Here is a 27,605-nt window from a genome sequence, read left to right as displayed (position 1 = left end):
CCTATATAATAAAACCCTAGCCGCGCATGCGCACTTACCTGCGTGCTTCCGTGATCCCTGATCCGAAGGTCCGTGGCTAACGCTCCCTCTCTCGCAGACCGCAAGGTGATGTGCGGTCTTGCCGGCTCTGACTCCCTTTCCCTTCACGGATGAAGGTTGTTTGTACATACACTTTACTTTTAAAGTTCACAGCGGCGGCGGCTCCTCTCTCGAGCCTCTCTCACAGACCGCAGAACACTGCTTCGTGGCCTGCTACTGCACTGATTTGCTCTGCCCGACACGGCAGAGCAAATCAGGCCAGTAGAAGGCAGCGAAGCAGCGTGTTTGGAGTGCTGCGGCCGCTGCTGGAGTCAGGACGTTTGTCGGGACCGCGGGAAAGGCAGCAAGGGACTAAGGGAGCCGACCACACCGCGGGAAGGGAGGGTCGGATGGGAGGGAAAGGGGGCCGCTTTGGGGGAGGGGTGTGCTGGGAGGCAGACAGCTTTGCTTGGGGAGGGGGAAGACACAGGGAGGAACTAGAGGGAAAGGGGGCTGCTTTGGGGGAGGGGTGTGCTGGGAGGCAAACAGCTTTGCTTGGGGGGTGGGAAGACAGAAGGGGGGCCATGGAGAGAAAGTCAGGGAGGAACTGGAAGGGGAGAGGGAAAGGGGGCTGATTTGGGGGAGGGGTGTGCTGGGAGGCAGACAGCTTTGCTTGGGGGGGGGCGGGAAGACAGAAGGGGGGCCATGGAGAGAAAGTCAGGGAGGAACTGGAAGGGGAGAGGGAAAGGGGGCTGCTTTGGGGGAGGAGTGTGCTGGGAGGCAGACAGCTTTGCTTGGGGGGGGAAGACAGAAGGGGGGCCATGGAGAGACAGTCAGGGAGGAACTGAATTCCAGGTGCATGTGCAGGTCCGCTGAGTTGCAGGTGCATGTGCGCTCAGTGGCGGGCCGGGGCCTCTGGGAACAGCGCTGGATACTGTCAGTTCATCGGCCTCCCCCTCGGCTGCAGGTTTCGGGCGATTCCTCCAATTTCCTGTGATGTAAATTTGGGGGGGGGGCGGAGACTGCGTTGAAAAAACCGCGAATAACTGAAACCGCGGATAATGAAATCGCAAATACGGAAGGGGAAGTGTATGGGGAATTTCTGATTTTTCTGAAGAAATGTTCTAAACACATCCACAGGGGACATACCTAAGATTTTAGGACAAGTCTCTCTATAGGACCAATAGGGACCCCTGAAGAAGCCAATTGTGTCGAAACACGGACCATGTTGAGTGCACATGTTTCCAGTGGTTCAGGCCCTTGATGTTTTTATGTAGATTATTTATTTGTCTTAATAAAGCCTTCATCTTGGACATCAACCCTCCACAAGCCTTTTGTTTGTTGATTTATCACTCCCACTATAAAGGAAATTAACCCCTGGATTCTGTATATGGTGCTCACAGCTGCGCATCAAATTCGGGCATGCTCCCAATTTAATTAATACGCCAATTAGCACCAATAATTGGACATTAACAATCAATTATTAGTGCTAATTGGCAAAAACTTGGATTTAGGAGCACATCTCGCTAGGCACGAATCTATTAAGATACATGCATAAATCTTTAAGTGCACAATGGGAAAAGGGGGAGTGGCTATGGAAGGAGGCATGGCCTGGTTAGGGGTGTTCACTATTAAAGAATTTGGAGGATCCACACCTAATTTACGCATGAGGACGTACAGCAGGTTTCAGTTGGAAATCTTTGCGTCTAAAGTTGGGTTCAGATTAGAGAATGACTCGGGGGCAAATTTTTCCCCGTCCCTACGGGAACTCATTTTCCCGCCCCATCCCCACAAGTTCTTTTCCTGTCCCTGTCCCATTCCTGCATGCTCCGTCCTCATCTGCACAAGCCTCAAACACTTTTAAATCCTAAGTAGCAACATTCTAGAGCTCAGATTGTGATTTCCTAATGCCTCATTCCACCAATGTCTAAGCTCCGTCCTCATCTGCACAAGCCTCAAACGCTTTCAAATCCTAAGCAGCAACATTCTAGAGCTCAGATTGTGATGTCATAATGCCTCATTCCACCAATGCCTGAGCTCCGTCCTCATCTGCACAAGCCTCAAACACTTTCAAATCCTAAGTAGCAACATTCTAGAGCTCAGACTGTGATGTCATAATGCCTCATTCCACCAATGCCTAAGCTCCGTCCTCATCAGCACAAACCTCAAATGCTTTAAAATCATAAGTGTCCGAGGCTTGTGAGGTTAAGGCAGAGCTTCCAGGAATGGGGCAGAGACAGCGCCATAATTCATAGGGACAGGAAGAGGAATATGAGTTCCTGCTGGGTGTTATTCTCTAGTTCCGATCTCAATGTTGCACACTGATCCATGAACAGCGTCCAACTGCAGTGCTGTCCAGTGAATAGCATTTGTCACTCATTTTTTTCAGTGCCAAACTCTGGGCCCTATTTACTGAATCTAGTCCTAAAAGGGAAAGTAAGCAGCTTTACGAGGGGCAAAGCAATAAAGCTCTTATCCCGTTTAGCATTTCATCACCGGTGGCTGTTAAAGGAAACTGCTTTCCTCCCAGGCTGGACAATATGGCCCAGATTCTCTAACCGGTGCTGTTCTCGGCGGCCACCGATCGTGTGTCGATCATGCGATGGTGCTGTTTAGAAAATCATGCTTATTATAAGTTTAAAAATGAATAAAGATTTAAAAAAAAAGAAAAAGAAAATCATGCCTCTGGCAAAGATAGGTACCGGAAATCTAGGCCAGGGTTTTCAAGGCCTACATTTCCGGCACCTATCTTTGATGTGAATTGGGGCTACGTAGGTGATTTAAGGCGCCTAACGCCACTTCCTGTGTTAGCCACGCCTACAGTGGCATTAGGCGCCTCCGGAGGTGCAATTCTGGCGCTGTTTAGGTGCCGGAGGGGGCTTTGAATTTATACTTGAGTTTCGAATAGTGTTTCCCTCTTAACTTAGGCCCCGGTAGGGAGCCTAACATCGCTTAAGTTTCAGGCGCTGTTTGTAGAATCTTGCCCTCCACGCGTAAGACCACATCCACCAGGTTACAAAGGTGCTTTTATTGTACTATTATCAGTTACAAATCTTTTGCAGGAGAAATCTCTTACTATTTACAGTAACATCGCACCACCGTAGATGACAGTATATGGAGCATTCATTCTGTCCATGGAGGGTTCTAAGAGCCCTCTTCATATCCAGGGCAATTTTGTTGTCTTTCTCCTTTGTTCTCTATCATTTTGGCCAGATACGTATATAAAATCCCCAACTTAGTTGACCCCCGGTACCTCTCTTTAACTATGTCTAATCACAACATTTTGCAATTAGCTAATTGGCTAGCAGTACTTTACCCGAACATCCAGCCACTCGGGACGTCTGGGTTTCCTGCCAGAAAGACCTGGTTAAATGAGTGTCTGCATTTCCTGCAGGACTTTTGAGTTACTACTGTACACATTATTTTGGGACCAGTCAGTTCACTTGCAAGATATGTCCCTCTTATATAGGCAATTGCTTTTCTTTTCCCTGTGTGGCCCAGTTGTTAAAGTCACATTTGTTTAAAGACTATATACGGCTTGAAATCCCGAGCAGATTGCCGTCCTAATTATATATATGCTTGAGGCTCTTTTTCTCCACTGTTTGATTTAAATGTGCGTTTTCTGAGGTCAGATCCACCACTGGCTGATAACACATTAGCATATTTTAGCGAACATCTCTAAAACTCCCATAACAAAAGACAGTTTTATAACATTTGAAAGCTTTTTTTTACCACGTCCCCTGATTATTCATGGTATAGTCTGAGGGCTTTGCTATTCCACGTGTATGGTGATGACCATGCGTGATTACAGAGGGGAATAGGGAGGTGTTTTAGTCATTATGGGGAAGACTGGAGGAAATTGCATTGGCAGGGGGTCCCGTCCAGAGATCCAGCAGGGAGGGTTGAGAGTGTGTACCTCCAGCTCTGACCTGGTTTGAGACAGAATATTGAACTACACCCAGCAGACCGATTTATGACCTGCTTGCTGGCTATGTCTGGTAGCCCAATCCAGTTTCCTAGTCCTGCTGGGACAGAAGGATCTGTATGTGTATATCTCTGTTTCCTCATATTCCCGGGATGATATGCACCTTCCAGCTCCATCACTTAATGAAGAGAGTCTGGGAGAGAACGCTAATGATGCCTTTCGATGGGCAGTGGCTGAATCAAGTTTATATCAGTTTGATATACCATGTAACTGGCCTGAACAGCTCTATGGGTGCTGATGAGTGCCGAAGAGCTCTTTCTTTCTGTACAGAAAGGGGCAATTTGTATTGTGTGTGGCACACCCCTCCCCCCAATCATTCTGAAATGTTGGCAGCTATGATTTTTTGCACCCCACTGGTAATTCTATGGCTGGATTTTAAGGCCCCTGCCCTCCTCTCCATCTCATTTCACTTTTAAGGTCGTGATCTCCATGAATAGTCAATGACGCAGAACTTGGAACAGAGCTTTTGCGTTTGGCAAAATCTGAACTCCAACTCTCCCTCCCGTGAGACCTGCAGGCTCGAAAATTTGCTGAAGCTAGAGGAGAAGGAGCCTAGATCTCACCGAGCGTCAAAAGAGCTTCCCCTTTGCCAGATAGATTGAAAAACCAATGTACAGCAAAATATTGAACAAATAAGAATAGATTTAAATGTGATGGCACAGGTCTGTCACTAGGGCTTTTCATGGACCATATGATTATGGCCTAAAGAAGAATCAATCGCGCATCAGGCTAGCCATCTTACTCATAACAATTGCATCAACACATCCGGAGCCTCAAGGCCAATCAGAACAACTGTTTGTCCTTGATGGGTGTAACCATGCTGCTTAGCTTGTTTGTCTCCTTGTCTCGGGGCACATGAAAGGGCCGATCTTAAATTGTGGATTGCTCTTGGAAGAAGCTTTCAGTTGCAAGGAGTGTTCTCTCTGACTCGGAAGCTATGGCCGCTTCCCTGAGCACGGCCATGTGCTCCTCGGCTGCGGACAGCGATTGGTCAATCCAGTCCATGCCGCCTGTCAGGTGGCATGCATTCCTGGTCACCAGGACAAGATGGCTGACTGAGAGCAGCAAGGCCGTCGTCCTGTAAGAAGATATGAACACACAGAAACAGAGTCAAAAACCTCCAAGCTTCGGCTGTGATAAACATATCTATTTCTTAACCCTGACAGTGTGATACTGTGACGGTGTCAGTACTGACTCTGCTCTGCCACCAACTGACTTTGAACAAGTCGAATAGCCAGCTGGCTCCATTTTTCTCAGGATCGGTATCAATATTACAGGAATAGCTTGTAAGAATTGTGATCCATTTCGTTCAGGACATGCCCGTTTAGGCCTTGAGGAAGAGATTGAAGAGCTTGCTAGTTAGTATGGCTGGGTAGACTACATAGGCTGTATACTCTTCATCTGCTGGATCCCCCCCCCCAAACTTGGGAATAATTGAAGATCTATAGTGCGTGATGCAAGAAAAGCCAAAACCAGTAGAAAATCAAAAAAACACCCTACAGCTCAGAACCTTTCTTGTAAGATACCACGATTAGAGTCAAGCCCCTAAATTGTGTATCTCTTGCATTCAATCATAGCATTTAAATGATCTTATATATTTCACGCTCTTCTCGATTATATATACCAAAACAGTCCTCTGTTTTCTTCAATAACTTGTGTGAAAATCAGTAACATATAAGTAAAAAAAACAAGTGAAAAAAAAATCAAGCACTTAGCTTGTAGTTCATAACGTCCTGAGTGAGTTCCGAGTTAGCTAACAACTACAAAGAACTCACTGAGATCACCAAAGTTTAGCCCCAATCAGCCTCGTGTATTGCTTCCTCTATCCATCTATTGATCTATCTCCACCTATCCATTCATCCATCCATCTACTCAGCGATGTAGCGAGGGAAGAAGGCACCTGGGGCGGTGGCGCCCAGTATTATCACACCATGTGGTCTCCCACAGGCTTCCTGTCACACGCACCCCCCACCCCCACATACCTCTTCCCCGATGCACATGCCCTCCCCGCATGCCTCTTCAAAATCTTGTGTGGCAGTGAGTAGCATCTCCTAGCTGTTGCTCGTGTCTGCCTTTGCTCTCCCTCTGATGTCATTTCCTGCTTCCGTGACCAGGAAGTGATGTCAGGAGAGCTGAGACCAGCATGAGCAGCAGCTGGTAGATGCTGCTCACAGCTGATGAAGATTATGACGTGGTGGGTGGGCAAAGAGGAGAAGAGATGCTGGTGCTTGGAATGGTCCACCCCCTCCACCCCTGCTGCATCTACCTCTAGCTCTAGTCACCCATCCATTCATCAATCTTTACCTATCCATCTCTATCTCTATTTTATCCATCTATCCATTCATCCATCTCTATCTATCCATTCTACTACTACTACTACTATTAATTATTTCTATAGCGCTACGTGGGTCGAGCAGCACTCTGACTTAATGGGGTGGGACAGTAGAGTGGGCAGACTTGATGGGCTATAGCCCTTTTTTGCCGTCATCTTTCTATGTTTCTATGTTACCAGACATACGCAGTGCTGTACAGACTCCCAAAGAGTAAGAAAACAGTCCCTGCTCGAAAGAGCTTACAATCTAAACAGGCAAGACAGACAAACAGGATGTCATGGATTCAGTCAAGGGGAACGGTTAATCGGCTGGCTGGGTTGGAGGGCAGAGGAGAAGGGTTAAGGATTGAAAGCTATATTAAAAAGGTGGGTTTCAAGTCTGCTTTTAAACAAGGGAAGGAGCTTGATGGACAAACTCGGGTAATTTATTCCAGGCATAGGGGGCAGCTAGATGAAAGGAACGGAGTCTGGAATTGGCAGTGGAGGAGAAGGGTAATGCTAAGAGCGACTTATCTGAGGAATGGAGTTCTCTGGGAGGTGTATAAGGAGAGAGAAGCGAGGAGAGATATTGAGGGGCAGAAGAATGAACACACTTGTAGGTCAGCAATAAGATCTTGAACTGTATGCGATGGCAGATAGGGAGCCAGTGAAGTGATTTAAGGAGAGGTGCGACATGAGCGTAGCGAGGTTGGTAGAAGATGAACAGCAGGACGGGGGTATAAAAAACATTGTAAGTAGCATACTAAGCTATAATGTTTCAATATTTTTACTGCTGTAATTGTCTATTGCCAACGTATGGCTTATTCTTGTCGTATACCACCTTGGGTGAATTCATTCAAGGAGGTGGTAAACAAATCCTAATAAATACATCAATAAAACATAAATATTATCGCAATGGCTTGCTCCACATGATCCCATTCCACGATACATTTTTGACTTATCCCTATAAAGCATAAACATCCTCCGTTCACACCCAACAGTCATTCTTCAGAGCACAGAACTGCCACCACCCAGGAGGAATTGTGGCGCATTTGTACTTTCTCCTAAAGAAGCCATTATGGTTGAAACAGACCTGTGTAGTTGAAGTAACGAGGACGTTTCACTTTATCGTCATTTATGGAGTGGAACGGATTTACTTTGGGATACTTCCATTGGTTGTACCGACAATAGAATCCTGCACTGGGGTGGGGGGGACGACTGCTTATCTTTACCACACCACTGGACATAACCATTCATGCTCTAGCACGTTTTCACATCCTCACCACTTCCCAAGCATAACCCGTTCTTCAAACACAACTTTGTCAGAGCTTTTTTTTCGGGCCTCGGTACCACCACCCTTGAAACAGCATTCTGATGTGAAACATGTCGGGTCTGTCTCTCCCGGGTCTGAATATAAAAAGCAACAAAAAAAGATAAGTTAAAGTATTACAAATAGTGAAAATATTTCAATGAATAATATGGGCCAGTGAGGATCTCTCACGTAATTCTTCCCGCTAAAGCAATTTTGACAGCGGTGGAGTGGTGGTACCGAGGCCCGAAAAAAAGCTCTGACAAAGTTGTGTTTGAAGAACGGGTTATGCTTGGGAAGTGGTGAGGATGTGTTAGATTATTATTCCCGAGTAGAGGATTGTTTAAAAATACATCATTTATATCTGAACCAGCACGTTTTCAGTCATTACGTACTTTGTTTATGGCTCTTGTAACTTCAGACTCGGATCACTGTTCACTCCCTCCATTAAACCATTACTAATTACCAGTTAAGAAGATTGCAGCGTATAAAGAACACATATATTAAATGGCTTTTTAACAAATGTCAATTTGATCATGTTACACCTCATTAACAGGCTGAGCACTGGTTTTTAGTAGCTTTTCGTATCCCTTTCAAACGTGTTGTACTCAGTTGGCGTGGTAAGGGTGAGCAGTGCCTGGGCTGCCATGCGTGTGCTCTCTTCCCTCTCCCCGTATCTTTTTAACGTCTCTTGCGTGAGCAGCGTGCCCACGTCGGTGTCGGCTCGCCCTTTGACATCAGGGTTCTGTTTTTGGTCTTATTCATTTAATATCTATCTGGATCCACTTGCACAGGAAATTCTGTTTCACACAGCGCTTGGAATGCACTCCCGGAATGCACTCCCAGAGGAGGTTGCTTGGAATGCACTCCCGGAGGAGGTTGCTTGGAATGCACTCCCGGAGGAGGTTGCTTGGAATGCACTCCCGGAGGAGGTTGTGGAGGAGACTACTGTTCTGGGATTCAAACGCAAGTTGGTTGCACACCTTCTTGCATATCATATTGAGGGATACGGTAAAGCCGGGTCTCCAAAAAGGAGTACCTAAATGGGCCGCCGCGTGTGCGGATCGCCGGACTTGATGGACCTCGGTCTGATCCGGTGAGGGCGTTTCTTATGTTCTTATCCAGTCTCCGGGCTTTGCTTTCTTTATATATGGAGATGACATTCAACTTCTTCATCCCCTTCTAAACTGGTCGCCATATCAAAATGTCGCTCTCTCGATGGTCTAAAACTCAATTCTACCAAATCAGAATGTATTACTTTTTCTTGGCATTCGTCTCTCATATCATCTGACCCACTAATGACTGAGCGCCTTTATCTCTAATACAATCAGTTAGGATTCTAGGGGTCATTTTAGATAATGCCCTTATTTTAACCTTCAGGTGTCAAACATTATCATGAAGGGTTTCTAGATTTTCAGTCATTCTGCCCTTTGCTTTTCATTCCCATAAAATCAAACCTGGCTTATTTGTAACGCCCAGCTAAGAAGGTTACAACTTGTACTAATGGAGGGGCATTTTTGAGAGTGCATCTATGTACGATTTGGATATCATGAGAAGTGCGTCCAAAATGTGGATGCTGAAAACGTCCATTTTCAAAACCATTAGATGTCCATCTTTCTTTTTTCAAAAATGATTTATTTAGATGTCTTGGACAGCTAACCTTTTTTTGGCCATTTTTGACCACTACAGCATCCAAGTTCAAAATATCCAAGCCATTTGGATGTAGGTGAGGTCACCATTTATATTACACTGGGCACACAGACATGCCAGCAAAGCAGTGGAACACCTTACATGGCACTGCTGTGAACTTCACATAAAGGGTGCCTTATAATATATGGCGAGCCTCCAAAACTCCCTCAAAACCTACTATACCCACCTGTTACTACCCCAATAGCCCTTATGTGCCCAGATTGCACCTATATGGCAGTATAGTAGAGTTTTGGTGGGGTTTGGTTGGCTCACACTTTATACCATAAATGTAGTGGTTAGAGTTGGGAAATGGGCCTGGGACCCCCTCTCTATGGGTCACTAACCACCTACCAGGTTACTCCAGGCCCTCCAGATGCGGCTGGAGCTCGTCTGGAAGAAGAGAGGAGGCTTGGTGAGGGTGGAACCAGAGGCGGGGCTGGAGGCGGAGCAGGGTGGGAGTCATGTGTCTGGGGTTTCCCGGAGAAATATATGGTAACCCTACCCTTGACCCAATCTTCTAGACAAGGGGACGAGTAGCCTAGTGGTTAGTGCAGTGGCCTGGGATCCAGGGGAATCTGTTTTGATTCCCACTTCAGCTGCTTATAACCCTGGACGTTACTTAACCCTCTATTGCTTCAGGTCCAACATAAGTATCTGTACGTAAGCTGCTTTGATTGTAACCACAGAAAGGCAGTTTCCTTCATTCCCCAGCAGACTCTAGTGCACCCCTTCCATGCAGGTTGAGAAACATCCCTTCACTGTTTCCAACTTCTCACTCTCCTCAGCAAGTGAGGCTTCCTTTCATTGGCAGTTTTCACTGGTCTCTCAATTTGTAACTCCCCGTCTCCCACAGGAGATCATTTCCTTGCTCTGCTCTCCCTGACCACCTGTTTCGTGGGTCTAGGGTTTCCACGGGTGTGTCCTCCTTTTGAGGACATGTCCGGGGAAGGGGTTCCGGATGTCACACTCATGATCACGACATCATCACGTCGCATCCACACATGCACGGATGCCTTTCTGCCCAACGAACAGGCAGCAGAGGCAGGGCTGGGGCGGAGCTGAGAGTGGGACTGGGCAGGCCTGGGGAGAGAGTCTTGGGCAGTGATATCAAACTTGCGGCCAGGGGGCCACATGCAGCCCGCTAGGTACTATTTTGAGGCCCTCGGTATGTTTATCATAATCACAAAAGTAAAATAAAACAGTTTCTTGATCATATGTCTCTTTAGCTATAAATGACAATATTATTATTAAAACTTAGCCAAAAGGAAAGATTTAGAAACTATAAAGAGTTTTACCTCATGCAAAGTTGTCATTTCTTTAATAAGACATTAACTATTTTTTTTCTGAGGCCCTCCAAGTACCATCAAATCCAAAATGTGGCCCTGCAAAGGGTTTAAGTTTGAGACCACTGGTCTAGGGGGCCGGATTTTACTGACGTAAAATCTGATAACCCTACCTGGGTCTGATCCTACTTCCCCACCCCCTACAATATTCCTCTTTGGCATTCACAGGATCCAAGCCAAAGGCAACCCCGTTCCTGTACAGTCTGAGTAAGATTCACTGTATTAGCTGACTTCAAACTGTTTCCCCTTCTCCGATTTTCTCTTCATATTATTCTATCATTGCTTTTTTTGTGTGTGCTATGCCTTCCCCCGCTCAGCCCAGATTGCCAGCCTATGTCTTGGTGTTATATTATCTCTGCATGCTAAAACAGTAATACCCTTTTAATTGTACAATTGCTCAAATAAATAAGCCACCCCTGTGCTCTGGAAGCACAGCAAAGGTCACAGCTTGAAACCTCAAATATTCCACACTGCATAGGAGAGCAAGCTCGGCCTGCATCTGTACTAAGGCACTGTGCTTCCTGCCTGTTTGATACTGCTCCAGTGGCCAAGGAATAAGCAACCAGCCCAGGGAGCAGTGCTGGGAGGTGGCTGCAGAGTTTTACCAGGAGCAAAGAGGGGGGCGCAAGATGCGGGAAAGAAGCCAGGGAGCCAAATCAGAACATGCACAAAGTTTGTGAAAGAATAAGTCCCTTGTACCCCCCTCTAAACTCCACCTATGGTCTCCTGTTATCTCTTCCTACTGCTGCTGTGCTGCTTCCTTGGGCTCACATAGCCCAGTGCTTCTACCAGACCCAACATTTATATCTCTTATGGGATATAATGAGGGAATGATATTTTAATTTTAGTAATAAAGGGGGCATAACCCCTTTCAATATCAGATCTGCCTTGGAAAAATAATTTTTTTATTTCAAATTTATTATTCAATTTTAATCATTAGAAGAAAGAAAAATGATTGAGTGGCAAATGCCTATCAAGCCCTACGGTGAAGAAGTGGTATGCATCAACGTGGAGATTTCGAGACCGAAGTTGCAGCAAGGTCTGGGAGGCCTTGACCATGACTTGATTTTGGCAAATCAGCAAATATCGGCTAAAACAATTGTTGAGACACTACAGAAGTCCTAATCCACGAGTAGCTGGGTATACAGAAGCTGTCGGTCAATGGGTGCCCAAATGTTTGAATGCTGACGAGAAATGACGTCGCGTGAACACTTCCAAGCTGATTTTGCAACATTTTCAGGGAAGTGGTGCCAGCATTTTGGAACAACTGGTTACTGTTGATGAAACATGGCTACACCACTGTGATCCTGAGACAAAACAGTCCATGCAATGGAGGCACTCAGATTATTCAAGGCCAAGGAAATTCAAGACCCAAAAGTCAGCAGATATATTATTATTGGGCTTGGACAATTCTTTTCTTCCTGCCTCACAGTCACTGGGTAATAGAGTAAGTTAAGAGGAGTGTGTGGCGCAGTGGTTGGATCTACAGCCTCAGCACCCTGGGGTTGTGGGTTCAAACCCCGTGCTGCTCCTTGTGACCCTGGGCAAGTCACTTAATCCTCCATAGTCCCAGGTACATTACATAGATTGTGAGCCCACCGGGACAGAGAGGGAAAATGCTTGAGTACCTGATTGTAAAAACCGCTTAGATAACCTTGATAGGCGGTATATAAAATCCTAATAAACTTGATCTCCAAACTTGAAACTTGAGTACAAGAGGGTGCTGAAAGGTTCTCAGCCCAACCAAGAAGGGAATGACGTGGAGCCATGAAACTTACGAGTTTTTCCACATAGTTACCCTAAGTCTAACACACTTGGCACATCGTGTCTGAGTCTGAAGTTTCTGTAACCCTTCTGCTCATGCCTGTTTGTTCATCCGTTCTCTCTCCGCATACAGACCGACTCCTTCCCTCCTGTCCTCGGCTCTTTATCTTTTTCTGCTGCCCCATTCGCATTTCCCAACATCTTTACCTCCACACTGATCCTAGGCTTCTTCGGACCTTGAGCAGTTACCCCTCCTCAGCTTTAACACAAAGTTATTTACCCCAATTAAACTTATTTCTCAGCCCCCTTTATAAAGAAAATAGGTTTAGACATAGTAATGTAAAATAACATTATTTTTCCAGCCTGTGTTCTAGGGCTGGGAACGTACCTGGCATCCAGAAGCTTAGGATCCAAGGGAGGGTACATGGATCTCACAACATCATCCACTCTGCAGGTAAAATATACAGGGAAGGAAATAGTTATACATCGTACAACAGTGCTGTAGTCTATAATCAAGTTACGCTTTGTGCGATTCATGGACATGTTCAGTATTCTAAATAATACCACTCTATGGTCAAGAGTAACATTATGGAGTGGCCTAGTAGTTAGAGCAGCTGCCTCACCAACACTGCAGTTCCCTGTGATCCTGAGCAAGTCACTTAACACTTATTTATTTATTCATTCAATTTTCTATACCGTTCTCCCAGGAAGGCTCAGAATGGTTTATTCAGGTACTCAAGTATTTTTTTCCTGTCTGTCCCGGTGGGTTCACAATCTATCTAATGTACCTGGGGCAATGGAGGTGACTTGCCCAGGGTCACAATGAGCAATGTGGGTTTGAACCCACAACCCCAGGGTGCTGAGGCTGTAGCTTTAACCACCCATCTCCCCAAGTACAAAACAAGTACTTGTCTAAAAAATATGTAAACCGCATTGATTGTAACTGCACAGAAAAAGTGGTATATCCAGTTCCTTTACCCTAACATTCAGCCGGCTACAATCCACAATGTTTGCCACTGGCTTTATGCTCAGATGTTCAATACTGGCTCATGTCCAGGCACCAGCATTGAAGATCCATGTATGTGTATTTATTTGTGACTTACTATGCCGCTTTTAGCTGTTTAAAACAGAGCAAGGCGGTGTGCAATTTACAAGAGAAGAAAGGAACTCCAATGGTCCATCCAGTCTGCCCAACCATACATGCTCCATAAATTAATCAGGAGCAATCATGCAAGAGTCTGTGTAGGTCAAGGAGTGCTTCATAAACAGCCAAAACACATGGACCGGGCTGCCATCTCATCTTTCAGGAAAAACCTGGGGTGACCAGCCGTGTTTTCATAGCAGATTTAAACTTCTTAAGTTGGGGGGGTTCATTTCGTATGCATCGAGGAAGTGAAAGCCAGAGTGCTGAGGCGGTGAAGAGAAATGCAGAGCGCCTGGTCGATTCAAGGCGTGCAAGACGGGGGATTGGCAACACGAATCTATGATCGCTTGCAGAGCGGAGACTACGAGGTGGAGTGTACGCTGCTCTTTCATTGGTTAAGTGCCGCTATTCAGCCTCGCCTGATGAAGTTAAATTGGCCAACGATAGGACAGCTATTTTAGGCAGTCCTAGCTGGCCGACCCTGGAGCATTCACTGAGTAGACGGTCTCAGCTTAGGCGGGGAGGGCATTCAGAGTTAGGTGCTGGGAAAAACCTGTGCCAAGCGCAGTTCCTTGAAAGGGACTCCAGGCTGAACACCTTTTAGACAATAGCACCGCGTCCAACTTTGGGCATAAGAACAGCCATAATGTGTCAGACCAATGGTCCATTTAGGCCCGTATCCTGTTTCCACAGTGGTCAATCCAGGTCACAAACACCTGGCAGAAACTTAGTAACATACTTAATGAATGACAGAAGGTAAAGGACCTGTGTGGTCATTTTGAAGTAATATTAAACCAACACTCCAGCCAATACTCATCTTGCTTGCTAAGTTCCACTATAAGATGTTATTCCCCTCTCCCCTGAGATAAGCAAGACCCTCCGACTAGATGAGTGTGGTAAAAATGTGCATTCTTGCTCCTGTTCCATATTGTCAAGGCCGGGACATAGGCCATAGAAGTCTGCCTGGCATCTGCCCCACTACGGGAGTCACCATCCAAGCTAACTCTAGCCTATCCCGATCCGTCTTGGCACATACTTGACCCAGACCGTAGAAGTCCGCCCAGCATCGGCTCACTGCTGGGGGCTGCCATTTTGCACACTCCTTTTCCTCGTGAATTAAGTTATAGCTCTTGTTCCATAGAGTTTGGTGTCGATGCGATTCTCTTATTCTTCAGGGATCCTTTGTGTCCATGCCATGCATTTTTGAACTCTGTCACTGATTTGGCTCTACCACCTCTCCAGGGAGGGCATTTCAGGCATGGTGGACGGTCAAATGTGCACACAGGGCGCCTTCAGTGATGTCAGAGGGAGAGGACACGGTCGCAAGGAGCATGTTGAAGTTGTTGGTCATGGCAGGGAATGGGGGGCACGCACAATGGGGATAGGGGGTGGGGACGGGCACCACCGTCCCAAGAGCCTCTCTCCCTCACTACACCACCTTCTATTTACTAACGTTCCTCCTGAGTAGGTTGACATATTTTTCTGTGACCCCGCCCCATTCTGCCTCCAGCCTTGCCTCCACAAAATCTCCTCTCTTCTTGCAGACGAGTTCCAGCCGCATCTGGAGGGCCTGGAGCATGCGTGGATATGTGTGATGTCATCTGCGTATGCTCTAGATCAGGGGTCTCAAAGTCCCTCCTCGAGGGCCGGAATCCAGTCGGGTTTTCAGGATTTCCCCAATGAATATGCATGAGATCCATGTGCATGCACTGCTTTCAATGCATATTCATTGGGGAAGTCCTGAAAACCCGACTGGATTGCGGCCCTCGAGGAGAGACTTTGAAATCCCTGCTCTAGATGCAACCGGAGCTTGTCGGGGCTTTCCAAAACCCGGACAAATGCTGGGTTTTGGAAAGTCTGTTCAGGAGCCCAGACACTCCTCTAAAAAGTGGACATGTCTGGGTTTTCTCGGATGTCTGGTAACCCTGCTCCTGAGTCTACCCTCCCCCTTTTACAATTTCATCTTAAGTCCTCTTGTATTATCATTTTTCCATCCCTGGAAGAGATTTGTTAGTACATTAACACCCTTTAAATATTTAAATGCCTCCTCCTGGGGCTCTTCTCCCTGGAGAAGCGGAGACTCAGAGGAGACATGATAGAGACTTTCAAGATCCTGAAAGGCATAGAGAAGGTAATAATAATAATAATAACAACAACTTTATTTTTGTATATCGCCATACCCAGTGAGTTCTAGGCGGTTCACAGTAATTTAAACATAGTTACATACAGTTAAGTATTAATTGAACAGAGTTGCAGGCAACGAAGTTGATGAAGTTGGGGGGCAGGAAAGAGTGGATCAGGAGGGGGGGGGGGTGGAGGCATAATAAAGGGCGGGAGGAGGTTTAGGTTCTTTGAGGGGGGGGGGCAATTAAGTGTCCTGGCCTTGGAAGAGGTGTGTTTTGAGTAATTTTCTAAAACTGAGGTAGGTGGGAGCATCGAGGATTAATTGGGCTATCCATGGGTTTAGTTTGGCGGCCTGGTAGGCGAAGGTTTTGTCGAGGAATTTATTGGAGTGACAGAGTTTTAGGGGGGGGGGAAGGCGAATAGCTGGGTTCTGTGGGAGTTTATGTTTCTATGATTCAGGAAGAAGTGTGATAGGGACAGATTCGTCAGCCTATTGGGAACCGCAAGAACAAGGGGGCACTCGGAGAAATTGAAAGGGGACAGGTTTAGAACCAATGCTAGGAAATTCTTTTTCACTCAGAGAGTGGTGGGCACCTGGAATGCGCTCCCGGAGGTTGTGATAGGACAGAGTACACTATGGGGTTTCAACGAATGATTGGATAAATTCCTGAAGGATACGGGGATTGAGAGATACAGATAGAGGTAGGAATAGGATTATGAAAGGGTATAGATAGAAGGATAAAGGGAATTAAAGGGTTTTAGACAAGGATCACCTTACAGGTCATGGACCTGATGGGCCGCCGTGGGAGCGAGATGGACCTCTGGTCTGACCCAGCAGAGGCAACTTCTTATGTTCTTATGTTCTCTATCACTTCTTTCCACTATTCAGGTATTCAAGCTTCTTCTCATACATCTCTTGGCGCAATCCAGATATCATTTTCATCGCCTTCCTCTGGACCACTTCAAGACTTCTTACATCCTTAGCAAGATACGGCCTCCAGAACTGATCACAGTATTCCAGGTGGGGCCTCACCAGTGACTTGTACAGGGGCATCAGCACCTCCCTTTTTCTGCTGGTGATTTCTCGCTCTATGCAGCCAGGCATCCTTCTGGCTACGGCCACTACTTTGTCACATTGTTTCATAGCCTTGAGATCCTCAGACACTATCACGCCACGTTCCCTCTTCTGGTCCGTGCTTATCAGCCTCTCACCCCCTAGTACATAGAGCTCCTTTGGATTTTTACTCCCCAAGTGCATCACTCTGCACTTCTTAGCATTAAATTTTAACGGCTAGATATCAGACCATTTTTCCAACATTCGCAGATCTCTTCTCATGGCGGGTGCTCTCTGTTGCTAATCATGGTATCATTTGCAAAAAGAAACACTTTACCTTCTAAACTTTCAGAAATATCACTCACAAATATATTAACCCAGATAGAAAGCTGTTCTGTAGCTCAGGGAAGAGGGAATATTAAGATGATTCATCTGTCAGAAAGGGGTATAAAAAACTGAAATTTGAGATGAATCTGCTGAGGAGGGATAAGAGATGAATGAACCTAGCCTGAAGGGGAGGAACTTTGACTAGGTTGGGAAGAGAGGAATTATTGGAGAGCAGAGCACAGCAGATCAGGTCAGAAGGAAGTAGGAAATAGAGAAGTTAAATAAGGGGGAGGAGATGGGACTTGATATACTGCTTTTTCTGTGTGGTTTACACAATCAAAGTGGTTTCCATGGTGCAGTAAAGTGTTAAGTGACTTGCCAAGGTCAGATGGAGCTGTAGTGTGGAGGCAGTTGCTCTAACCACTAGGCCACTCCTCCACGCCAAATAAATACATAAGTAAATCTTAGCTACTTATCATATTTATAGTCTGCTAGATCTATAGAAGGGCATTTTCAATGGGACATTTTGAGAAAACCATCCACAAATCAGGTGGAGAAAATGCCCATTTTTGAACAGGCAAGACATCTGATTTTTATTTTTTTCAAAGATGGCCCAGCTAGACATTTTGTCCGGCTAGACATCTAATTCTTTTGGCATTATCGAAAAAAAAGGTCCAAATTAAAAATGTCTAAAACAAGCCATCAGAGCAGGGGTACGGTTACCAGAGGTCCGGAGCAGCAGGTATAAAAAGCTGCTCCCGCTGGCAAACAGTTTATGAGGTGTGCAGGAGGGGGACAGAGAGGAGGAGAGGCGCCATTGGTCCGTGTATTTTCTGGTATGTCCAGAAGGGGTACTGATCTTTGAAAAATATACATGGGATGGGAAGTGCAGCACTGCAGCTTCTATGAATAAGAGCCGACACTTGTTCATGGAAAGGCCGTTTGATAAGATCATAAAAACATAGAAACATAGAAAGATGACGGCAGAAAAGGGCTACAGCCCATCAAGTCTGCCCACTCTACTGACCCACCCCATTAAGTCTGAGTGCTGATGACTTAGTTCCTTAGCTCGACCTTCGTAGGGATTCCATGTGGATGTCCCATTTATTCTTAAAATCGAGCACGCTGGTGGCCTTGATCACCTGCACCGGAAGTTTGTTCCAATGAACCACCACCCTTTCTGTGAAGAAGTACTTCCTGGTGTCACCGCTAAATTTCCCTCCTCTGAGTTTAAGCGGGTGCCCCCTTGTGACCGAGGGTCCCTTGGGAACGAATATGTTGTCTTCCAGCTCGACACGACCTGTGACGTATTTAAATGTCTCAATCATGTCACCCTTTTCCCTGCGTTCCTCTAGAGTATAGAGCTGCAATTTGCCCAGTCTTTCTTCGTATGAGAGACCCTTGAGTCCGGAGACCATTCTAGTGGCCATCTGCTGGACCGACTCGGCTCGAAGCACATCTTTACGGTAATGTGGCCTCCAGAATTGCACACAGTATTCCAGATGAGGTCTCACCATGGTTCTGTAAAGTGGCATTATGACTTCAGGTTTGCGGCTGACGAAGCTTCTCTTGATACATCCCATCATTTGCCTCGCCTTGGATGAGGCCTTCTCTACTTGTTTGGCAGCCTTCATGTCTGCACTGATGATTACTCCCAAGTCTCGTTCTTCTGAAGTCCTGGCTAGTGTTTCTCCATTCAAGGTGTATGTTCTGCATGGATTTCTGCTGCCGAGATGCATGACCTTACACTTCTTAGCGTTGAAGCCCAGCTGCCATGTCGAGGACCAGTTTTCCAACGTGATCAGATCCTCCGTCATACTATCCTTGAGATTGCTTTCACTTACTATATTACACAGTTTGGCGGCGTCGGCGAACAGTGCTACTTTACCCTGAAGCCCCCGGGTCAAGTCCCTTATGATTATATCTAGATTATTGCAACTCTTTGGCCCTCTTATACTAAGGTGCCAAAGAGTTGCAATAATCACAAAGAAAGGACTTCAGAGGTTGCAGCTACTCCAGAACACAGCGGCTAGACTGATTTTCCGTAAGACCTGATTTGAGAGGGCTACACTGACTGCCAGTCAAATATAGAATTCATTTTAAAATTGCATGCATTATTCTTATAGAAGCCGCAACGATTCCCAGTTAACATTTGCGGGATATAAGAAACAATATGGTATGGTATGGTACAGTTTGTTTGTTTATTTCTCACCCGCCCTTATCCAGGGCGAGTTACACATTAACATACAAAATAAAAGATTTACATTTATCATACAAAACACTTCAAAGACACACTGTAACAAATTACATACTTACATATCAAATCAAATTACATATAACATACATGTCGCATCAACGACGAAAACCCACACGTATATCAAAATACAAAATTCCATAAGGCATAAAAGATGCCTCAATAACAGACATCAAACAACCAAATGAAACAAACCAGACCATCGAACACCTCCGCGACCAGCGCTCAGCATTCAAGAGTCGTCACTCCTTCTCCCACAGCCTCTCAGACCCTATGTTTCATCTTACAGAACAGGTGTCTTTTCAGCAGTTTCCTAAAGTTCACTGCTGGCGAATGTCTCCTGGAAGGTTGTTCCACTCCCAGTGAAAGACACTGTTTCTGGAAGAGGAAAGCACTTAACTCCCGCGCGGATGGTACAGACAGATCACATGCTCACTTGGCAAGATGCTCTGGACCAAGTGTTTAGGGGCCAACTTCTGTAAGCACATAAAGACATTCTCCAGTAACTTGTACCGGATCGTATCTTTTACTTTCAGCCAATACATCCTTATAAAATATTCTGTTACATGCAAACCAAAATCGCATGATCCAGCATATCAAATGAAACATAGAAACATAGAATATGACGGCAGAAAAGGGCCATAGCCCATCAAGTCTGCCCACTCTAATGACCCACCCCCCTGACTTTACTCCCTTAGAGATCCCACGTGAATGTCCCATTTTCTCTTAAAATCTGACACGCTGCTGGCCTCAATCACCTGCAGAGGTAGGTTGTTCCAATGATCGACCACCCTCTCTGTGAAGAAGTATTTCCTGGAATCACCACGAAATTTCCTTCCCCTTATTTTCAGCGGATGCCCTCTGGTGGTCGAAGGACCTATAGGACGGAAGATATCATCTTCCACCTCGATACGGCCCGTAACATATTTGAACGTCTCTATCATGTCCCCCCGCTCTCTTCGTTCCTCTAGTGAGTACAGCTGCAATTTATTTAGCCTTTCTTCATACGTGAGATCCCTGAGCCCCGAGACCATCCTGGTGGCCATTCGCTGAACCGACTCAATTCGCCGCACATCTTTCCGGTAGTGTGGTCTCCAGAATTGAACTCAATACTCCAAATGAGGTCTCACCATGGATCTGTACAGTGCTGCTGAAATATCCAGAAGCACCACCAAGAACTGTTTTCCCTCATCCAGACCCACTCTCAATTCATCAGGCATAGATCCCAACAAAGTCTCCGTACTATGGTTTTTTCTGAAAGCATATTGATGATCATCCAAACAAAAATGATCCTGCAGAAACTGATGACCATTGTTACCAAAATATACATACAATTTATTTATTTATTTACAAAGTTATAGCCTGCTTTATTTAAACGACTAAGGAGCCTTTGTATCAGACTGATATAAAGCGTTCCCATAAGAACATAAGCAATGCCTCTGCTGGGTCAGACCTGAGGTTCATCGTGCCCAGCAGTCCGCTCACACGGCGGCCCAACAGGTCCAGGACCTGTACAGTAATCCTCTATTTCCTTTTCCAGCAGGAAATTGTCCAATCCTTTCTTGAACCCAGTACCGTACTCTGCCCTATTACGTCCTCTGGAAGCGCATTCCAAGTGTCCACCACATGTTGGGTAAAGAAGAACTTCCTAGCATTCGTTCTGAATCTGTCCCCTTTCAACTTTTCCGGGTGCCCTCTTGTTCTTTTATTATTCGAAAGTTTGAAGAATCTGTCCCTCTCTACTCTCTCTATGCCCTTCATGATCTTATAAGTCTCTATCATATCCCCTCTAAGTCTCCTCTTCTCCAGGGAAAAGAGTCCCAGTTTCTCCAATCTCTCAGCGTATGAAAGGTTTTCATCCCCTTTATCAGACGCATCACTCTCCTCTGAACCCTCTCGAGTAACGCCATATCCTTCTTAAGGTACGGCGACCAATATTGGACGCAATACTCCAGATGCAGACGCATCATCGCCCAATACAACGGCAGGATAACTTCTTTTGTTCTGGTTGTAATACCCTTCTTGATTATGCCTAGCATTCTATTCGCTCTCTTAGCGGCCGCTGCGCACTGTGCCATCGGCTTCATTGACGTGTCCACCATTACCCCCAAGTCCCTCTCTTGGGTACTCTCCTTCAATAACATCCCTCCCGTCGTATAGTTGTACCTCGGGTTCCTGCTACCCACATGCAATACTTTACATTTCTCAACGTTGAACTTCATCTGCCATCTCGTCGCCCATTCCCCTAGTTTGTTCAAGTCCCTTTGCAATTCTTCACAGTCCTCTTTAGTCTCATTAGTGTATGGCCATTAGCGCATGTAGGCAGTAAGGGCTGAAACGCTAACCACGTGCTAATCCTTAGCGCACGGCAATGAAGCTGCACGAACCAATTAGTGCAGAGCACGCCCACTCTCCGCCCCCCCCCCCCCAGCTTCATTATCTTGTGGCGCACTGGTAAGCACAAGCCGATCCAAAAATTACTGCGGGATGCCCGAGTGGTAAGGCATTTTTAGCTTAGTAAAAGGACCCCCGTAAGCAAGTAACAAATTAACATCTGAAAATAAAAAATATATATATCTCAAAATACAACACAAAAAGTCAGACAAAAAATGAAATGCTAAAATAAACAAGCACAGCACTAGACTCACCTTGGGCTGATGCGTTTTGCAACAACAATAATGTCTCCCAGGCTAGCTGGCGACTTGATTTTGGCACCTGTCCCCATGGTCATAGCAACAAGTTTCTCAGTCAACATGTGACAGATCTGTATTAAAAAAAGGAAACCGTCAGTGATTTATGGAATCTTTCATTATCACCAGCTCCAAACATTCTAGGAAATCTCACGCGTTATTCTCTTTTCCATCTGTTAAGGGTTGTAAATTCAAAAAAATTCCAGGAGCATCTGTTGTCTTTTCAAGCGGCTTTATGGGCTATGAGGCTCATAATCAAAAAAATCCCCCCCCAAAAAACAAAAACGTTCAAAAAGTGGCCTAAATCAGTACTTGGACGATCAAAAAGCCAGATCATCAAAGCCGGTTTTAGATGTATCTAAACCAGCTTAGGCCTTTACCCTGCCTCTAAACGCCTAGAGCGAAAAGAGGCGTTTTTAGAGGGGAAAGGGCGGGAGGTGGGCCGACTAGACTTAGTCGTACAGCAGGTATAACCAAAACTTTACAAGGTTGCCCAGTCAGAACTTATTCGTTTTGACTTAGACCAGCTTAGCAGCTCCGGCAACCTGCCCAACCCCCACCGCAACGATTGCGGCGGGAGAGATGCCTAATCTCTCCTGCTGCGATCACGATCCCCCCCTAACTTCCGCGAATTGTGGCAGGAGAGATTAGGCATCTCTCCTGCCGTGGTCTGTAGCAGTTCGGGGAGGGGAATCGTGATCACGGCAGGGGAGATGAGGCATTTCTCCTGCTGCGATCGTTGTTGGGGGGGGGGGGGTTCTGTAACCGGCAGCTTTTAGGCGAAAGGGACTTGGGCAATATTGGTTGATAATGTGTTCTAAGGTTAGACTGCTGAACGTAGAGGTAGACCATTCTCCAAAAAAACCCCTCATTTTGATTGGGTTTTTTTTTGAGAATGAACATTTTCCCTGCTGCTACTTTCAGCATTTAGGGCCTTAGGCCAAAAGGAGACTTAGATGGGTTTTTTTATTATGCCCCTCCACGGATCTTAATTACATATTTACATCTAACTCCTACCAACAGTTTTGATGTGCTTTAAAAATGCATCTTTTTATTGAATCTTTTGGGACTAGATATCTTGTTGCTGTATTCTTTATCTTTTGTGAACTGCATAGAATTTAGAGGTATTTGTGGTATAGAAGTGAGTTTTTATGTTAAGTTTTTAAAATTTATCTAGTACACTTCCCCCTCCGCATTCGCGGTATCACCAAGTGCGGTTTCGGTTATTCGTGTTTTTTTGTTTGCAGGCTCCGCCCCCCCAAAATTACATCAGAGAAAATTGCTGCTCCCGGCGTTGTACAGAGGAAATTGCTAAGCTTTCTTCACAGGAACAGGTCACTTATTCACGGTTTTATCATATTCTCCAGGGTTTTGTAACAGAAAACTGCGAATAACATACGAAAAGTTATTTTCTTTTTTCTGTATTCGCTGACTTGTTATTCCCATATCACCGCAAATGCGGAGGGGGAAGTGTACAGTATTACCAGTATAGAGTTGAAGGGCTCTTTTTACCAAACAGCAGTTAAAAGTTTATGCTTATTAGTATTTATAGAACGCTGTTCGATATATCATAGCAGTTTACATAGTACAAAATGAAAAAAAAGGAACGCCATTATCAATAGGAAAGTAAGAATAATAAATTACAAAGCACGTCAGTTTGCACGTCCTTTCTGCACGCTAAGGCCATTTTTACTGCTGGGGTAAAATGCCAGAATTCCTATTTTTGGTATTAATGGCCATGTGCTAATTTTGCCGGTGGCGTGTGGCCATTCATACAGATTAGTGCATGAGCCGATATTCACGCACTAAGCAGGCGGTAATCAGTTAGCATGTGTGGCGATGCAGCTGTGGTAATCGATTAGCACAGAATGCGCTCGCTCTGCGCTCCCAGACCTGCCCCAGCGCTAAAAAGTTAATTTCATTTTTTAGCACATGGGTAGCAGAATTACTGCAGAATGCCTCAGCGTGCTCTGTGGTGCACCATTTTTTTTTTTTGCTGCGGTAAGCCGGCATTACTGCTTACCACAGCTGTATAAAAGGGTTCCAGAGACTGAAAGAGTGATGGGCCGCGCATAGAAGTGACATCAGAGGGAGAGCTGACAGGGTCGCGAGGAGCACGTTGTTGACTGAGACGAGCAACAACTTCAACTAGGAGTATGGGGAAAAGAAAGGGGGGGGGACGCACACAGCATGCGGGATTCGGAAAAAGGGGAGGTGATGAGGGTAAGGTAGGGGCACCATTGCCACGGGTGCCTCTCACCCTCATTACGCCACTGCCAAGAAGTAAAACAGATTTTATGCTGCTAATCCTAGGAATAAACAGTGGATTTTCTCAAGTCCATAAGTTTGCACCTGAGGCAGTCGAGGGTTAAGCAACTTGGCCAGAGTCACAACGAGCCACAGTGAGATTTGAGTGCCAGCGTCTCTGGTTCGCAGCCTGTGCTTTAAACTTTAAGCTACTTCTGCTGGCGTCTGTGCGATTCATTTTTGAATGTATATACACTTCTCCCTCCGTATTCGCGGTTTCAGCCATCGCGGTTTTGATTATTCACGGTTTTTAGCTTGCTGGCTCCTCCCCCCACGTTACGTCAGCTTGCATGGAGAAAATCGCCGATTCCCAGCACTTTTGTCACCGTGTTTTGCCTCTCCTTCAGGACCAGGCCTGGTCTCCCGCCATGCCATTCGCGGTTTCACCATATTCACGATGGTTTTTAATAGAAAACCGTGAATAACATATGAAAAAGTTATTCGCGGTTTTTCTGTATTCGCGGGTCTGTTAATCCCCTATCACAGCAAATACGGAGGGGGAAGTTTGTAAAACAGCTGCTTCTGCTGAAAATACTGGCAAGTGCGGAATGATCTCCTGGTAGAAAAGTGTATCTGAATTCAAGAAAGCTTGGAATAAGTAAGTTGGATCTCTAAGGGAGAGGAGGGGATAACAGATGGCATGGATAGGCAGACTAGATAGGCCATATGGCCTTTATCTGCCTTCATCTTTCTCTGTTTCTAATATGAGTGCATTTCTGCAGTTATTTTCGGAAAGGCCGAGTGCCAGCAGATCTGTTTCTAAAATATCACCAAGAGTGAGCATGTCCCAAGATGTCTCATTTCTAATCTTTATGTTCTGTGGGACATGGGGCTTTACACGTCCGTGTTCGCTAGACTGTAAATTCCAGGCAGCAGGGCTTTTCCGCATGTGTCCCTGTACAATGTTTTGTATGCACAATGATATACAAACTAATAATAATTGTTACAAAAGTACTAAAATCCTAGAGTAACAATGAGTGTTAAGGTAACTTCAAGAGCAATAGAGAAAGTGTGGTATTCAGCCTATGCCTGCTAGGTCTGTCCCCAGAGCAGTGCACAAACCAGAATCAGATGCACTAGAAACAGTACACTTTAAAGCTCATGCTGACCATTTTGAGGACATTTCTTCTTTGGCCTCTAGAGGGAGCAGGAGAGCAGATTTGCCTGTTCCACAACACCCACACAGCTCTAGCTTGGTACCCAGCAGTCAGGTGCAGGCTGAAACTAGAACCGGCAGGAAAGCCTTTGCACCTGAGGGTTTAGGGCGTAGCTGCAGGCTTTTACTCCAGAGAGCAGAACAGCTAGAGAGGCAGAGGGAAAAGAAGGAGCAGCAAGGAAGGCAGGAATGCTCAGGGCTGAGAGTGCTGGGTGCTTGAATTTCTGGATTGTTTAGGAATCCAGGGTAAAGCCTTTATACTTTTAGTTCAAATGCTATTCCTTAGCATTCTGGACTACTGCAATATTATATATCTGACAAGTACAAAGAAAAACTTGACTAGGCTGACCTTGGTCCAAAATACAGCAGTTAGAATGATTTACGGACTGAGGAAGTATAATCATGTAACCCCCTATTACGGTGAGTTACACTGGCTCCCAGTTGAGGCCCGGGTGATCTTTAAGTTGAGATGTTTATACTATAAAGTCGCTTTTGGTGCCACTCCGCTTTACCTTATTGATAGATTTGTTACTATAATTCATGGGAACAGTAGACAATCCCATGCCCTATTTATGTTTCCTTCAGTTAAGGGCTGTAAAAATAAGAAATATCATGGGCACTGTCTTTCCTATCAAGCAGCTCAATTCGATAAAGAATTCCGCCTATTACTGACCAGTTCAATATCTTATAAACATTATAGAAAACTTTTCTTTTTTCTAAATTTGTAGCTAGCTAATTCTTGCGTATTGCAGACTCAGGTGTCTGTATTCACTCATAGCATAATCTTTTGTAAACTGCATTGAACTAAGGGTTATGCGGTATAGAAATCTGTTATTATGTTAAGTTATATTATGAACCACTGGAATGCATGGACCTGATAGAAGCTCATTCAGAGCAGCTGGGGCCTGGAAACCAGGAAGTTCAAGCCATGGAGCTGGAGCCATGCCACGAGCAGCTCAATGGGACATTGCCTATGGAGACTTGCTGCACTAAGGGCAAGTGAGTTAAAATTGCCTTATTATTTTTTCTGTTTTTGGATTTGCATATGAAGAACTGGATATGTTTTCTTGATAAGCTTACTAGATGCGTAGGGCTGTGTAACCCTGAGAAAGGTGTGTTGCTTGTTGGCACCTGAAAGAACTTTAAAAAAACTGTTTTTGGGTTTGTTTGTTTTTTCTCTTTCCCTCTGGATGGGGGAAGGGCAGTTAGTAGTCCCAGGAAGTGGGGACTGCTCTGTGTTTTTCTGTGGTGGGTTTGAGGGCATATCCTTTGCATTGAGACCATACAGAGCACACTCCCTGGCCAACAAATCATATGCTGGGGCCTAGTACTGTAGCACTAGTGCAGGCTGAGTGATCTGATATCAGCCCAAGAAACTGTTTTGGATAAATTCAGAGAGTTGCTTTAGAGATAAGCTGTGGCGGCATTGAGAAGCCAGAACTGTGATTTTTGAATTTAATTTGAATATTGAGAGACTCAGATAAGAGTTTCAATGAACTTTATTGGCTGGCACTAATCCAGAGACTGTTTGAAAATACAGTTTGTTTGTTTGTTTGTTTTTGTACACGGTGGACACTAGCAGAAGGACCATACTTTGGAGTATTCTGACAATATTGATTTTCTTTTTTCCAATGTGGAACTGTTTAACTCTATGCAAGCAGGCTGGTTTAAATGTCTTTTTTGTGAATAAACTCAGACCTTGCTTTATGAGATACACTTACCTGGTGCTGTGGTGTTTCCTTTGGGTTGCCTATTTTTTCCTTGTGCTGCCCCTTTTCTCTTGTCACTGGTGCCCTAGGACTCATTGCCCTGAGGCTGCCGGTGACAAAAGCTAATAAACAGAAAAAGTAATCCAATATGAGAAAGAACAGAGTAAGTCATGAATACCAAGATTAAGAGAATAACAGGACCAGCTCATCAGCCTGCCTGCACAGATTTGAAACAGCACCACCTATGCCTCAAACAAAGAAAGACTTACCTTTAGGATTGCAATGCAGTGTGACATGAGACCCCTGTGGAGAGACAAAGTTTCACTGGTTAGAAAAAGTAGATGTTAACATCACATTTCCACAATATCAAATCCAGTCCCAGTAACAGATCCCCAGGTCAAGAACAACTCACCATACCTCT

General features: G+C 45.4%; 1 protein-coding gene across 2 annotated transcripts in view; it reads right to left on the bottom strand.

The window, feature by feature from the left end:
• Positions 1 to 3,026: 3,026 nt before the first annotated feature.
• TMEM98 (transmembrane protein 98) overlaps positions 3,027 to 27,605 on the bottom strand; it is a 50,332-nt gene continuing 25,753 nt past the window's right edge. For both annotated transcript variants that reach the window (XM_033919322.1, XM_033919323.1), the window contains exons 4-7: positions 27,454 to 27,487; positions 21,971 to 22,086; positions 12,808 to 12,867; positions 3,027 to 5,081 (exon numbers count right to left, since the gene is read on the bottom strand). In XM_033919322.1, coding sequence (XP_033775213.1) covers positions 4,874 to 5,081; positions 12,808 to 12,867; positions 21,971 to 22,086; positions 27,454 to 27,487 — 418 coding nt within the window. In that variant the 3' untranslated portion in view covers positions 3,027 to 4,873. The remainder of the gene's footprint in view (positions 5,082 to 12,807; positions 12,868 to 21,970; positions 22,087 to 27,453; positions 27,488 to 27,605) is intronic.

Source organism: Geotrypetes seraphini, chromosome 13 (genome assembly GCF_902459505.1).
Source record: "Geotrypetes seraphini chromosome 13, aGeoSer1.1, whole genome shotgun sequence".
In the NCBI taxonomy this organism is placed as follows: domain Eukaryota; kingdom Metazoa; phylum Chordata; class Amphibia; order Gymnophiona; family Dermophiidae; genus Geotrypetes; species Geotrypetes seraphini.
The sequence above is the reverse complement of the archived record's forward strand: the minus strand, read 5'-3'. Positions and strand labels throughout refer to the sequence as shown.